At 41.6% G+C, this 16423-nt stretch overlaps 1 protein-coding gene across 2 annotated transcripts in view; it reads right to left on the reverse strand.

Moving 5' to 3' along the window:
- Positions 1 to 973: 973 nt before the first annotated feature.
- Positions 974 to 16423, reverse strand: part of PIWIL1 (piwi like RNA-mediated gene silencing 1) — a 29163-nt gene continuing 13713 nt past the window's right edge. For both annotated transcript variants that reach the window (XM_054996590.1, XM_054996591.1), the window contains exons 9-20: positions 16290 to 16416; positions 15821 to 15938; positions 15574 to 15688; positions 15274 to 15461; positions 14855 to 14927; positions 7756 to 7956; positions 6659 to 6762; positions 5606 to 5676; positions 4837 to 4990; positions 4038 to 4163; positions 3059 to 3206; positions 974 to 1090 (exon numbers count right to left, since the gene is read on the reverse strand). In XM_054996590.1, coding sequence (XP_054852565.1) covers positions 974 to 1090; positions 3059 to 3206; positions 4038 to 4163; positions 4837 to 4990; positions 5606 to 5676; positions 6659 to 6762; positions 7756 to 7956; positions 14855 to 14927; positions 15274 to 15461; positions 15574 to 15688; positions 15821 to 15938; positions 16290 to 16416 — 1542 coding nt within the window. The remainder of the gene's footprint in view (positions 1091 to 3058; positions 3207 to 4037; positions 4164 to 4836; positions 4991 to 5605; positions 5677 to 6658; positions 6763 to 7755; positions 7957 to 14854; positions 14928 to 15273; positions 15462 to 15573; positions 15689 to 15820; positions 15939 to 16289; positions 16417 to 16423) is intronic.

A 16423-nucleotide genomic window follows, 5' to 3' on the forward strand; every position in this document is an offset into this window, starting at 1 on the left:
GTGACTCTTTACAAGTACCCATACTATATTCCATAGGGCAGGCATCAGTCTGATTTCTTTTTAACCAGCCAGATCTTGAAGCAAATATGCCACACTGCTGATCAGCTTACACCAAGATGGTTCTCCTTTTCAAGCATATAACTGGAAGCACCCACTAGCCTCAGCTTAACTGAAACAACAACATGCTTGCCCGCAGTTTAAGGTAAGCCACAATGGGACTGCCTTCCAAGTCCACATACTTAGTAGTCAGTAAAAACACTGAAAATGTGTCCAAATTTTCAACAGCCATACGTAGCTAAAGTTAGGTGGCAATTGTACATTGAAACTTACACCCACTTGGGTTACACTTTACTACACTTTTCCAACAAACTTTTGTTCTTGGAAGGCAGAGACTACAAGACATTACGTGGCAGCTCTGATAAGGAATAAAAGGATTGATAGCTCCTGTAACATTCAAAGGGTAGCTTTTTTTAAATTAATTGCCTTCTCCAATCTCAAAAGCACTTGTATTGAAATTTTGGTAATAAATGCTAATTTATGTATACTAAATTCTGTAACTGGGTGCCAAGCCCTAATTATACAAGATTGCTATTCATCATTACTGAACATTCTATCTCCAATTATGCAGACTGCCTCTATTAAAGCTCATCTTGACTATTTCTGCCATACCCTCCAAAAATGAAGCATGCATACAAAACATTCAAATAAGACATTTTTCAACACAAACTTTACTGGAAAAGGGATGATCCAGACACTTTATACTGCAGTATGAATGTCAACTTTTTTAAAAAAAAAAGTTGCAAGAAACAGCACAGCCAAATTCCTATGGCTGGTACACAGCAGTTATATCTTGACAGATTTGGAATAGTATTGCATGATGAAGCTGACGTGCAGTAGTCCAGCTCCAAGAACGTGAAGGCTTCCTCTTAGGAAAATTTGCAGAGGTTTCTTTTCATCCTGTACTTGGACAGGATCACAAGTAATACAGATTCTCCGCAAGGGACAAGTTGGGTTCTCTGTGAATGCTCTGACCCACCAGGAATGCCAATTTATGGGCGTACTGACAGGGAGCAGGCACTCTGATAACACCCTGTGAAGAAAACAAGTTACAAGTAGCATCTTCCCTTATAAAAAGACAGCATACATGCCTTTCCTGAACCCAAAGCGGCCGCCTTCCTCGTGATGAATCGGCAAAGCACTCATTTGCAGATCAGTGCCCAGGCAAATCTAGTCAAGCTTGCTTGACTTTGGAAATCCTGTTCCTCTTATATGGCAAAAAACTTTGGCCTCAGTAAGAAGACAGTTCTTCTCAGTATAGAAGACAGTTCAAGTCTTCTATATACCTTACACATTCAGAGCTCTTTTGACTGCCCTCTTCAACAGGGGAAATTAAGCTAAAAACTAGCACGTAAACAATTTAGGAAGAACAGAAATTTGATCCCCCCCCCCAAATTTATCCAAGTCCAAATGCACAGAAGCAGTTTTCTGATACACAGTCTGTCTCCAAAGTCAACAGAAATTCATAGGACTCAATCAGAAGTCAGAGGCTAGCATGATCCAAGCTAGAGGCTTGCTGACTAGAGATGGGCTTGAAATGGGAAAAAAACGAACCCTGAGTTTCATGGTTCGTCATGTTCCACAAACCACAAACTATGAACTTTCACAAAATTGTCCCATTTCGTGAAACGATTTGTTAGGTTCATGATTCGTCAGATCCCAGGGCCCTGCAATGGCCCCCTTCATACCCAGAAATGCCAAACTCGCAGGGAGACTTCAGCAGGCTCTCCTCCAGCCACCCTCCAAATAGCTCTCTTCAGGCTCTCTGCTGACTTTTCCCTCCTGTCCTGCTTTCTGCCGCTGCTGGAAGTCAAGAGGAGCGGATCTGCTTGGTTTTTCCTCTCTTCGGGTTCTCTTTGCTGACTTTTCCTTCCTCTCCTCCTGCTGCTCTGACATGCCCTCCCTCCCCCTCCAAGTTCTTGAAGGAAAAGCAGAGCAGATCCACTCCAGGAAGCTTGGGGGTGGGGGGGGGCTGGGTGGGAAGGCATGTCAGAGCAGCAGGACGGGAGATAGAGTCAGGGAAGGGTTCCTGAAGCTGGAAAGCAGCGGCAGAAGGAGCTGCTGAGACTGCCGCTGCCACCGCTACTCTACCATCCTGTTCTTATAAACGGAGAAGGGAGAGAGAGGGAGGAGTCTCCAACTACAGTTCCCAGGTAAACTTGCGCAGACCCGCATTGCTCAGCCCTCAGGTTGGTAGGGAGAGCTGCCTATCAAGGTTAGGTGGGCTAAGACTAGGGTTTCTACGGCAACAAAAGGGCTGCAGACATTCTGGGCCTATGTTGCCTACGGAATCAATAAATCGGTGCCAGCCTGTCTGCCATCACGAAGCATTCACAAATTGAATAAATTGGCCCCCAAAGTCATGGATTCTGTAAAAAACATGGCCCCACGAAATGTGTTTTCACGATATGCGAACTGGCCCAGTTCGTCACAAAATTTGATTTGTATTTCAGTTCATGCCCATGTCTATTGCTGACCTGCTCAAAAAGCCTAGTTTATCTTTGCATATTCAACTTTAAAAAAAAAAAAACCAAGAAGGAAATGCCTGGATGTTACACAGCATTCACACTTTATATTCCTGAACCCAGATGAATGCCATGAAGGACACAATGAGGAATTTCATTCTGCCTCAGTGTTTTAGTACAAATTAGACACACGTGAAGCTGCCTTATGTCAACTCAGATCACTGTATCAAGATCAGCAGAGTCTATTATGGGAAGTGGCTTTCTAAGCTCTCACACTTAGGTCTTTCACTACCTGATCCTTTAAACCAGAGATGTTGAGTCTTGAATGCAGTATCTTCTGCAAGCAAAACAGATGTTCTACCACTGAGCCACAGCCCCCTCTCTTCAGAGTTTACATTTCAGACTACACTATACTATTCACACTGGATGGCACAACTTTTTCATAATGACCCTTCCCTGTGTTTGCTCTGGCTCAGAAGCTGCTGCAGGTGAACAAATAAGTTTTTCCATTCATTGTAATTCTGATAAATGCTTACCGGCCAATTATAGTACATGTGACAGAGCTTGTATGTTAACCGTTGCATGTAGTCTGGCTTCAATGCACTGTTGTCGAAGATGACATTGTAATGGGTTGGGGAAACACTGCCAGTTCTCACAGCTTGACTAACAATGAAGAAATCATACCTGAGGTGAAGGAGAAAGCTTTCAATATTCAGAATGGAAACCTACGCAAGTTCAAGCTCAGTCATCCCTACTGTAAACCATATGACCTAAAAGTTCACCAGCACAGGAGCACCTGAGTGCTGATAAATCACTTTTGCAATCCATGCTCAAGAACTACACTAGCAACCTCACAGCTACAAGACACTGTGGCTCAAATCAGCCAGCATAAGCCCGCACTTGTAGATTCCTCTTATTTCTGTCACACTTCAACAGAATGGCTTAAGTTCTTGATTCCCATGTGACACAACTTTACATTTAATTACAACTTAAGTCAACTCCAATGTTATCCTCTGAAATTCCTGCAACCTACTATATATAAAGGATTTTGTACTTGGGCTTCTCACCTTAGCATTGCTAATTCTCTCCCTCCAGGGGACACAACAAAAATATTGCTTTGTTGAAGTAGAAAGTGATCAGTCCAACTACATTTTCTATGACTGAATGGTGCATTTGGTATGATTTTCTAGTCACTAGGAAACCTATACAATTTTAGAGACAATAAAGTATTCTCTCATGTACCTTTACTTTTCCATTCACGTACTGCTGGAATTCAGTGACATACCTATTGTTACAGGAGTAACTTCTTGGAAATAAAATTACAAACACATGGGTTGCTAGTCCTCAATCAATGATTACCTCAGGAGTTCATGGATTACTAAAAAGAATTTAGCATAAGCAATCCCATCTCTTCTGTTCCGAGATAAAAGCTTGAAATAGAAAAATCTCATTTGTCCCTTAGTTGCACAAGCTTATTTTTTCAAGCTGCTTATAGTTACTTCATTAGTAACTTACCACTCTGGTCTGGTAACTTCTAGATCAATCACTGTGCCAGGTGGTGGATTCTGAAGTCTTCCCCCAGTCTGAGCAAAGAACCTGGTATTCACACGCTTCTTCACCACTATCACTGTTAGCTTAGGACTTTACACAAACATACATGTAGTTTAAGCTCCAACTATTAAGGCAACAGGTTTCTATTTAACAATCTCAAGAGACATTTGGCATTGCAGTCCAGATTTTTTAAAAAAAATTTAACAGCCTCTACTATTTCTGAAGCATCAGAGTAGGCATCAATTTGAAGAAAACATACAAGGAGAACATACTAATAAATGCAAATCAAACTGAACATGAAGTCTCTTAACCTCTGCCAACCACCCACCCCACTCTCCACCCTCAACAGAAATCTGGTACCACCAAGCCCAGAAGAATGAATGAAGAATTAAAAACGGAGCTTTCTGCACTAATGTTCAAACTATCCCTGCCATCCACAAGGTCATGATGGGGGCACCAAATGCTTATCCAGTATTTATAACTCCAGGTAGGAATTCAAGATTTTTAAGAGGTCAACACCAGTTTAACGTTCAGCTCATAACATTACTGTACTGAACAGTCAAGTTGTGGCATCCATTACTGTGTCTGTTCTAGGAAAGCTCCTCTTTTAGGAACAAGCAAAAAGCACTGTAAGGTTTCAGAGCGTACCCTCTACTTCACCAATGAAGAGTGGCACGATAAAGCTAATTTACCTCAGATGACACTGATGCATCCTAATGTTTGTTAGCCAACATGCTCTTAGTATCACATTTTATGACCTAACCTGTAGTCTTTCCCAATAGCTTTCAAGCACTCCAAAAACTGAGGGACTTCATAGTTAACCAAGGTTTTCAGCTGACCGTCTCCAACACCATCTCGATACACAATAATGCGGGAAGGCATGTGGTTGTTGTAGGTATACCACATCCTTAAAGCAGCTTCAGGAAAAAGCATCAGCAGAACAAATCATTCCTGTTGTGACTTTATGTTTAAACATACATCCTTCCCCACCCATACCAAGAAAGGCCACCTTGAAGTTTTGCTGCTGAAACAACCCCAAGTATAAACCAGATCCCTTCCCCCATCAGCCACAGCCTTTGAAATACTTAATGCTCTATGTGTATGCCAGGGGAAAATGAAGATTAAGTATAAAAAGATCTCTATGATCAAAGAAAAAGGGTTTTTTTTAAAAAGGAGCAGATTATAGAATTAAATGATACAAGAATCATCAGGACAGGGAGAACAGAGTTAAACTTACTATTCTAACAAAAATTATTCATTTCACCCTCACGACAATCCTGCATTATTTGTAACTAAGCTTTTTATTTAATGTTACACCTATTCATACAAACTGATTACCTGCAGATGTGCCTTCTGCACTGTGTTTGCATGACTAAAAGTAATATTTTCAGAATTAACACATGCAGCTTTGACAAACACCAGGTCAGTTGTTTTCCTCAGTTCAACATTACAAGCCTCATTACCCAAAAGAAGCTGTCTTAAAGAAGGAAAATGCCATGCAACAGACCCAGTTACTATAGGGAAAAGTTCACCTTGCAAGCAAACTTTGAGCCCATCCACAAGTTCCTGCCCACGATCCTGAACGACACATCGTGAATACCAACTGCAAAGAACAAGACAACTGTAAATACCAGCTGCAGAAAGCATCAGTGCACACACCTTAGCGTTGGTAATGAAGTTGGGGAAGACCTGAGGTCCAAATGACCTACTCCCCGAGCTAATTAAAACCACCATCAACTGGTGGGCCTCCGCTGGCATCAAAATTTTCCAGTACTTAAGAAATATGCAAGCTATTTAGATACCCTAAATACAACTGGAAAAGGGGCGTTTTCAATGCAGCCACACTGAAATAACACTATTAATCAAGTTTCAATAACTGTTAAGTCTTAATCTGTCTCTTATTATAATATAATAAACTTCTTGTTCTTGGTAGAAAGTTAACATTAATTGCCAGCATTATCACCATCATCTGGGACAGCTTTCTAGGCTTTTCCCCTTTAAACTTCATCAAAGAAAAGCCTCGTTTGATGGAGTTCATGTGAATGCTTCATCTGCAGCCACTATAAGGATGGTGAAGCTAAATTCCACATTCCATCTTTCCTTTTTAGCTCTTTAAATAGTCTTTCCCCCTTTCTTAATTGAATCACGCTGTAATGTTACAGTATGGCTCAGCTGGGAAAGAGATCAAGAGGGGTGTTCTGGTCAATAAAGGTACCCTGGCAGTTACTGTCAGGTATAGACCTGCATAGATGTGATGGGAGGAAAAGGTGAATGGCAGCAAATGACATGGGGACGGGGGGTGCCACTTGCTGATGCTGCCATGGTGCATTTTCACAGTCCTATGTAGACATATTCTGTATTTCCTACTATGTATCTGAATCCACAACTTAACTTGTAAGACAGAAGTAGCAAGTTCATTACATACTTATAACAAGCAATTACAAGATATGATAAGGACAAATTTGTACAGAATTCAGTACAGGATAAAGTAATAAGCAACTTACACAGAGTGTTTCAATTAAGAAAGCACATCAAGACAGTTCTCAAGTACTGAAAATATAATTCTCAACCTGAGATTATCTTACCGTGTCATTCCCTGATTCATGCTAGCAACAAATCCCGCAATTGATCGTCGGCCACTGGTAGTGTCATGATAACAGTCAATTCCCACAATCATGAGTTGTTTCAGCTTAAAGGAAGAATGTTTCATAGATGCCAAGAGTAAGTGACAAGTGTTAAAACAGAGAAACATCCCACATATTTGCTCCCACAGAAAACAGCAAGAGTCCAGTAGCACATATAAGACTAACAAAATTTGTGACAGGGTTTGAGCTTTTGAGAGCCACAGCTCACTTCTTCGGATATTCGCTCCCATGTACATAGTACTATTAGTACGTACATGCAACGTATCTCCATTTATAGTTTTTTTCAAACTCATTTTTCAAGAATGTACCTGTTACACAGTATTATAATAGTTAAACCTTATTTAAACCGTCAAAGGTATCTGTTGTTTAAACCTTTGTCAGTCAAAATGAAAAAATAGTGCTGCCACCCGAATACTATGCCACATCCTTCCATAAGAGCAGCACTACTGGCTCGGACCAAACATCTCATCTCTTCTAATGTTATCCTTAGTGCAACCCTGTAAGTTAGAGCCGAAACAAACGCGACAAAATACCTAGATTCAACTCGTGTTCTCTTACCTCAAGGTTTGTCGGGAAGTGTAGGCGTCCTTGCAGCTTAAAGTTTAGCATTTACAGAGCAGCAGAGAGGGAAGTGCAGGTGTCCTTGCAGCTTAAAGTCTCCCAGTGCAGCCAGGCGTCGCTCTACAGGGCCAGGCCGGGTGAGGGGAAGGGAAAATGCCGTGATGCACCTTGAGAGTGGGAGGAAAGGCGCCCCATGCCTGCACTTCCCTCTCTGCTGCTCTGTAAATGCTAAACTTTAAGCTGCAAGGACGCCTACACTTCCCGACAACCCTTTAGGTAAGAGAACACGAGTTGAATCTAGGTATTTCATCACGTCTGTTTTGAGTCTTAGGCTCTTACTAAAGCAACTGGATAGAGATCATACATGGGCAGGATACCAGATAAACTAATGGTTTGGGGATAAACACATCAACCATATCCAGTATTTAAAGACTTGATATTGTTACAATAAAAGTCACACGAGAAGAAACACTTACTGGTATCTCAACACTCCAGAGCTCTCCACCCATCTTACAGTTCATCTGTAAAGCAATCTTTGTAGCTATGGCCATTACTGTCTGGGGCTTGCTTAAAGTGCGAGCAAGTACACACTGGCTTGGAGTGGGACAATCTGTACACAAATATTTCTTGATTGCATCGTACTTGTCCTTGCGATTACTAGACAGAAGGCAAACCACCTTTAAAAATAAAAGAAAAAGCCTTCAGTGTATCATCTCACTATTAAAGGTCTTCCCCTCCACCTTGCTTGAACCATGTGTTTTCCATCAGGCAAAGAGGATATCCATGAGGGGCCAGCAAGCCTTATACAAATTAACTGTATAGGCTTCTTAACCCTATGATGAGACTATCCAAATGAAGGAAGAGACAGTGTTGGAAGACAGGATCCTTAAGTTGGAAAGTGCTCAATCAGCTACTGGGAAGGAGCAGAGGACAAGTATGAATAGCGCTGTTCTTTATGATGCAACTAGATTAAAGCTGAAAGAACATTCAGTTGCTGATGTGAACAGATACAAAAGAAAAGTCCAAAGCTGTATGATACATGTAATACAAACGTGGGATGGGAGAAGAATCAAGGTAAACTTGAAATCATGAAACAAGAAACAGAATATTTAACCACTGTAATCCTAGGGGTGAGCAAACAAAAGTGGACTAGATTGGGACATTTTCAGCCAGAAAATTATGAAGCGTTTTACTCTGGAAATGACACCCCCCCCCCAAAACACACACAAAAAAACTCATAGTGAGGCAAAATGTAGTACAACCAATCAGGTCCTATATGCAGAGTTTGACCAAATCTAGCAACGTAACAGTAAGGAACTGCCAGCTCCAAGCAAGGGTTTTGGGGTAAAATGGCTGAACTCACATTCAGGTTGTGTTTACAGGCTCTAGCCTAGCTTAGATATGTGCTGGTTGGGCTGATCAACAACACTTGCAGAGCGGTCTCTGAATTCCCTTGTGATCTGACCTTGGGAGACAGTTCTCAGAGAGCGCCTCCTTGCTCACTCCTTAGTTTTCTTACAGCTGAAAAGCTAATTGATGGTTTGGCCCTGATTCGCTCTTGTTACTGGGTGATGGGTGAGAACTAAGAAATGAAAAAAAACTCTGTTCCCTTCTCCATTCTTTTTCTTTCTGAAGGACTATCATGCAAGTATGCCAGAGAGAAGCTGAAAGCTCAGCGTGTCTCCATGCCAGACCAGCCAGGCAAGGACGAGGGCTCGCATGCTAATAGGCGAGTCAAGCAACAAACAGATGCCAATCAATGATGCTTAGGTAGCTAGCTCAGGTGTTTCATAGTAAGGCAGAATTTTACGTAGCAACTGTTAAGATTTTCTTGTTTTATGTCTGCTGCCTTTATACTCTACTGCAACACTTCTTAAACTAATAAACTACATTTTATTCAAGCTGAGTCTGGAATACATGACATGGGCATGGGCACACCCAAGAACAAACCTACAGACTGCAAAGCCAGGGCCTTGGGGAGAGCAGAGCTTTCGGTCTCACAAAACAAACAGTAGTGTGTCCCACCTGCCGGATTGCTGGAGTGTCTGTTATCAGCGGCCAGAATTATAGGGTTTGGAGTGGCTATCTATATAATAACCATCATTCCAAGTTATGTCTATGTGAATTGGGTATGTTCAAGTGTACAGTTCATATTTTGTTGGTGTTTGTATGGCTTATGGCTTCGGCCGGAAAAGCAATAAACATATTATTATTAATAACCATCATTCGTGTTTACTGATACTGAAGAGGAAGAAAGTGCACACTTTTATTCAAGTGTCCAGAAGACATTTATCATAGACATGAACAAGACGTTTTGATAATCATAGATGACTGGAACACAAAAGTAGTAAACAAAGCAGAAGCAAATATTGTTGGAAAATTTGAACTAGCGTTATAAAATGAAGCAAGAGAGCAAGTAATAAAATTCTGTGAGATCAAAAATTTGTTCATTGCAAACACATGCTTCAGGTAACCAGAGAGTTATATATGCTGATGTCATCAGATGGCCAAAACAGAAATCAAATAGATTGCGTATTTGGAAGCAGAAGATGGAGAGATGACTGTGGTACAGACAATGAAAACACTGTAACTGCTGTTCACTGACATCTTCTGTGCAGGCACACATGGGACTGCGTATGCGCAGGCCTGCTGATTGGTAGGATTTACAAGCTTAAGTCCGCTAAGGGATGTTCATCTCTCCGGTGCGCGCATGTGCGGCTTTTCACACCTAATGGTACTGGGAGACGGCGCCTCCTTCCCTCAGTCCCTCATGGCCGCCGACCTCAAAGCTAAGTACTGAAGAAAAACAGCGGGGCAGGAGGGAGAGTGTGTGTGCCTACACAGAAGATGTCAATGAACAGCAGTTACAGTAAGTGAAACTGTTTTCACTGCCCGTCTTTTGTGCAGTCCCACATGGGAGACTCAAAAGCTCCTTATCTTGGAGGTGGGTGTGTTCTTCATTGAAACAAGGAGTGAAGTACAGCTTGTCCCACTGCTGGTTCTCTTCTCTCCAACAAGTCTAGAGCATAATGTCTGACAAGTCTCTGAAGACACCCATGTAGCCACATTGCAGATCTCCTGGAGTGGAACTCCCCTCAAGAAAGCAGCCGACGATGCTCGGGACCTGGTAGAATGCGCCTTCACTTCCAAGGGCCGCTGTAAGTTAGCTGTCGCATAACAAGTCTTAATTCCTACTCTGACCCATCTGGCTACTGACAGTGCTGTGGCCTTTTTCCTTTTCATAGGGCCTGCCTAACATAAAAATAACTGTTTCTCCTTCCTGAAAGCTAAGGTGCAGTGCAAATAAAACAGTATGGCCCTACTCTCATCTTATGAGTGCAGAGCTCTTTCTACATTGTTAGATGGTTCAGGAAAGAATACCAGAAGTTTAATGTCCTGCGACAGGTGGAATTGGCTGGACACTTTGGGTCGAAACCTACAATCTGGTCTCAACACTACCTTTCCCTGATGAATCTTCAAAAATGGCAGATCAGATCTTAAGGCCACTAACTCTCCTACATGTCTGGAAGAAGTGATAGCCACTAGAAATGCCACCTTACGGGTTCAAACAGTGACTTTGTAAGCTTTGCTAGTACTAGTTGTAAAGACCACTGGGGAACTATCTCCCTCGCAAGTGGGAATAGGTTCTGTAATCCTTTAAAAAAAGACTTAGCCAAACTATGGGAGAACACTATCTTGCCATCAATCTTAGGATGGAAGGCAGAGATGGCTGCCAAATATACTTTAACAGAGGAATTAGACAAGCCCTCATCCTTGAGAAATAACAGGAATTCCAAAGTATCTGACAATTAGCAGGCCAGGGAGTCCAAATTCCTACCCTGGGCCCACATACTGAAATGCTCCCATTTAAAAATAATTTTCTTGTGTTTTCTCTCCTAACATTAAGCACTACTTCAGCTGCCCTCATGGACAGGGTTCATGACCCACTATGTGCTATGCTGTGAGCTTGAGTTTGGGTAAATTGTGATACCATACCTCCTGTCCATTAGTAGGTCCGGTGCCAAGCCAAAACGAAAAACCACGCCTGCCTGGGACAAAAGGGCATTATTCAAATCATGAGGACTGTCCAACTATCTTGCTTACAGTTCTGAATATCAAGGGCAGTGAAGGGAAGGCATAAAATAACCAACCGTCCACTTTATCTGAAATGCATCTCCTAGTGAGTTGGCTTCCACCCCGCCTCTGGAGCAATACAGCAGGGCTTTCTGATTTCCTTCCATAGCAAACAAGTCCACTTCTGGATTTCCCCAATCTTCTGAACGCTGGTTCCAGGTATCTCATTGAAATGGACCACTCGTGATTCTCGCCTGTCTGCAATCGCATTTGTGATGCCTGAAATATGCACAGCGTGCAGGGTGACCTGCCTCTGCACTGCCCATTCCCAAATGACAATGGCTTCTTCATGCAATCTTCTGGGCGTCGTGCCACCCTGCTAGTTGATACAGAACATTGTTGTACTGTTGTCTGTCAAAAACTGTACCCTCTTTTGTCAAACCATATTGGTAAACGCAGTAAGAGCATAATGGATAGCTCTGAGCTCCAACACATTAATGTGTAATTTCCGTTCGTAGATCAATCATTTCCCATGAACACTAAACGTGCCACAGTTTGCTCCCCAGCCCAAATTGGATGCATTTGTGGACAAATTCAACCCCTCTCAAGAGATTGTCCTCATCTCTCCACCTCAGCAAGGATCTAATGATTTGTCTAGGTATTGAATATTTTTTTGTCGTCTGGTTTATTACCCTCGAAATTATGAACTGACAAAAACCACAACTGTAGTTTGCGCATATTCAACCTCGTCATAGGTGTGACTGGGGTAGTTGAGGCCATCAACCCAATGTTTGGATAAATAATGCAGACTGAAACCTGCAATGGTACATCTGATTGATTAAACCCTTTATCCTGTTTACCCTCTCCTGGGTGAACAGGCTAAAGGTGAAGATCTGTTGACTATTAATGGATCTGTCTTGATCCGTTAAACTTTGGCTCTCAAGTGTCTGACACTATTGGGACCTCGTCAAATTCAAGGTCGATGCGGTAGAGTGGCTCGAGGATCATCAGATCCAAGCCAGGGACTTAGACTTCAGGAGTGCAGAGGAGCTAGCTAGCAGCCGTGTGATCCCCGCGTGCAGAGGTGGAAGGGAAGGGTGATTTGGGCATGTCAGTGGCCTGCATAGCCCGTTCCCACAATAGCATTTTGAGTCTAGAGGTTCTCTCCGCCTAGGCCTTGGGAGTAAAATTATGGCAGTGCTCACAGGCCTGCACACTGTGACCCTCTCCCAGGCATCTGAGACAGAGGGAGTGCCCATCCGTATTAGTCATCTTTGTTGCACACATGGTGCACCTCTTAAAGAGGGCTTTATCAGCCATATTAGTAAAATACTTATTGCGATGTTTTTCTCTCTCTTCTAGGACGCATGTGAATGAGCAGAACCGTCTCGGTCAGCAGCAAAGAAGGAACTGAGGGGAGGGTGTGCCATCTCCCAGTACCATTAGGCATGAAAAGCCACACATGTGTACTGGAGAGACAAGTGCTCGCTAGTGAACTTAAGCTTGTAAATCCTACCAATTGGCATGCCTGTGCATGGGCAGTCCCATCTGTGACTGCATAGAAGATGGACAATGAACTCTTAGTATCAAAAATTAAAATAAAGCTGAAGAAAAACACTAAAACAATCATAGTTGCAAAATGTAATCTAAACATTCCTGAAGATTTTAAAGACCATGTAAAGAACAGATTTGCATTCCTCAATTTAAATGAACGTGAACCGGAAAAACGGTAAGTTAAAACCAGAGATACTGTCAAGGAAGACTGTGCAAAGACAATTCATGTAGCCAAAAGAAATTAAAAGCCTTGATGGATGATTGATGAAACTCTTTAAATTGCTAAACAGACAAGAATCCAAAGCAAAAGGTGACAGAACTAGAATGAGAATTATAAATGGAGGTTTTCAGCAACTTGCATGTAGAGACAAAGAGAACTGTTATAACAGATGAAAAGAAACATAGAATAAAAAAAAGACCTGCTCCACCAGATCCAAGAAAGCAAAGGAAAATTCAATCCATGGCTAGGGATGCAGAAAGATTAACATAGAAATACAGTACTCAATCAGGACAAAATAAAGATGGAAACAATACAATGAAGAACTACACAGAAGAGATTAAAGAATAAGAGACTCCTTCAAAGAACCTTTTGATGAAGAGCTTGTAATTTTAGAAAGTGAAGGGAAAGCTGCACTCAAAGCAATTGTCAACAGTCTTCATCTAGCAGCCAAAAGAGAACCTTAAATCCACTCTGTGACCCCAATATCTCCACCTCTTGATAGTGTAACAAAACCACGGGAGCCAGCAGGTGTTTGTCAACCCACACATTTCAGTAATCTCTGGTTGGCTATTCTCTATGTGGTTTTAAAAAGTTGTCTTCTGCCCACACCCCTTCCTGTTCAAATAAATTAACCTAAATGACTGAGTTCAAGAACTGTTTCTTCAGCATAGTTTAGAGAATGAATGACTTACAACTTAGGTTTTGGTATTAACCTACAAAGCCCTATGTGGACTGGGACCTGCATATCTGCGAGACCGCCTCTCCCCATACGTGCCCCAGAGGATGCTCCGATCAGGAGAGAAACATCTATTGGTGGTGCCTGGCCCCAAGGAGGCCCGCTTGACCTCAACCAGAGCCAGGGCATTTTTGGTCTTGGCTCCAGCCTGGTGGAACTCTGTCTACTGAGACCACGGCCCAGTAGGATTTATCATCGTTTCGCTGGGCCTGTAAGAGAGAGATGTTCCGCCAGGCATATGGTTGAGGTAGGGCTTGGCCTCCGCCAGCCCAAAAAATTGAGAAGAATATAAAACCTGAATCCCTCCCTACTAGGGTTGTCCACCACCGTATCTTGTTGAGCTGTGCTTGCTGCCTATTGATTGCCACCATCTGATTGTCATTCGTGTATATTTTATGAGTAAATTCTCTTTTAAAACTATTTATGATTTTAACTGTATAAATTAATTCTAATATATTTTTAAATTGTTATAATCCACCCTGAGCCCTTCGTGGGGAGTGCAGAATAGAAATCCAAAGTAAATAAAATAGTCATTAGTACGTATCACTGCCATGTTTGCTCTTCCCAATTTTTTGGTACTCCCCCCTCAAAATTTCCTTATGCATATTATTTGACAATCCTTTGGTATGTATGGGCTTTCTGTCTGGCTACATTCCACACTAATTCTTCTCAAGTTCCCCAGAGCAGATTTATGAATATACCATATTCTGATTGTCTTTATCCGTGCCCTTTAGGTAAAATGGATACCCTTTCTCATATTCTTTGGGAGTGCCCATTTTATGAAGAACTTAGAGCTCTTTTTATCAACTAGTTTGTCATTCTAAATTTTCAATTTTAGATGCGCCATCCTTTTTACTTTGCGATAGAGATCCTAAAATTACTCTCATTTGCTAAATTTTTCTAAGTCCTTTCAGCCCTTAAGTCAAAATTACTTCTGTTGCTCAAGAGCGTTGACTCATGGAGCTTCTATGGGAGAAAGGAGACTACATACCATCTGTATATCAGAGTCAACTTTTTGCTTCAAGGCTTTCAAGTATGCTTCTGTCCTGTCCTCTACTTCTATCCTATAAAGGAAAGAAACAGGATTATCTCAGTCACCTCCCATTCAAAATCAAGAGCTCAAAGGCAATGTTACACTTTTAAAGATGAGCAGGAAGGTCTGTGCATCAAATCCAGATTTATAAAATTCACTACCACATACCCACTAATTCCACAAACATCTCTAGAAGTAAAAAGTCGTTTCTTTTTTTAAAAAAAAACCTGAGTAAGGGCAGTTCTAGAACCTTTTTAGTGCTTCCATTCTTTCAAAGACATTTAATGGAAATGTGGCAATATTGTGAATTCAACACATCTGATAAAAGAGCCAGAAGTATAGTCACAATTTCCGGACATGATTTCTACAGTACTTACATTACTGCCTTGTTCATTTGTATACCCATTGCTGGTGTGACTTTGAAGAGATTCTGAACCAGCGTATTAGCAGCATCATAATTACGGCGTGTGTATACCAGCAGCCACTTATCCAATGGCTTTACACTGATGAGAGATGCTCCCCTGGTTTCTTTAGACCAGTCTGCAGACTGTGGACTGTACTCAAACTAGAAATTTAAAAAAGTTCTGAATTATATATTCTGGAAGAACAAAGTCTTTCAATGACTTCCTTTCTTCAGTGGCAAACAACATGTTCTGGAGACACCGTAAGTTACTTACTATTTTTCCTCCTTGGTGGATCTTTTCTGACTGAACGACTCTTGCAGAGAAGGAAAGCAAATTGGACTCAAAGCTTAAGCCCCAGTCACGAAGTTCCTTCTGGACATTGTCATCTCTGTTTAATGATAAAAACAAAGGTTGAGAGACAGCTTTAGTAAGTAGTATAATTTACACTGGAAACAGTTTCACAATGGAAGAGATAAAGAGAAGAGAAAAAGCCCACCAGAAAAGAATTTAAGTAACGTACTGATTAATGTAATCAATAAGTCTTCCAACTTCACGCATCCTTTGCTCTGGCGCAAGTCTTGTATGAACAGCTAAGTCTTTCATCACATTGAAATCACTTCGCATTTTATCTGTTAGTCCTACAAATATGAGAAAGTATATCCTTCACAAGCAACCGTGACTGACAACATTTAACACGATCCATGTCCCATACACAAGCTATTTCATCATCAACCATCTGCCAATACATGATCATGCAGGATTTGTATGAAAGCCCTTCACTGCTAAGTGAAAGTAATGTGCAATGCACCGATTAAGATGGTGTACTAGCCTAAGGGTAAACGTTTCAATTTGTTATTTGCACAGCACAAGATTTTGACTTGCAGGCTTATACTGAGAATAATCTGTATCGTAATACAGCACTAGAAGACATTTAATGCAACTTACATGGCAATAAAGCCACTTAAAAGTGTATACGTGAAGAATCATACCTGTAAGATAGCAAAGCTCAGGTATGAGAATTGCTGGTCCAGCCATAACACCTCCTGGACCGCTCTTCCTTTTAGGCTGACTCACCAATACTGGTTGATTCAAGTCAGTGATTTCTTGGCTATATTGCTGTATT

This window comes from Eublepharis macularius, chromosome 13 (assembly GCF_028583425.1).
Source record: "Eublepharis macularius isolate TG4126 chromosome 13, MPM_Emac_v1.0, whole genome shotgun sequence".
Lineage (NCBI taxonomy): Eukaryota > Metazoa > Chordata > Lepidosauria > Squamata > Eublepharidae > Eublepharis > Eublepharis macularius.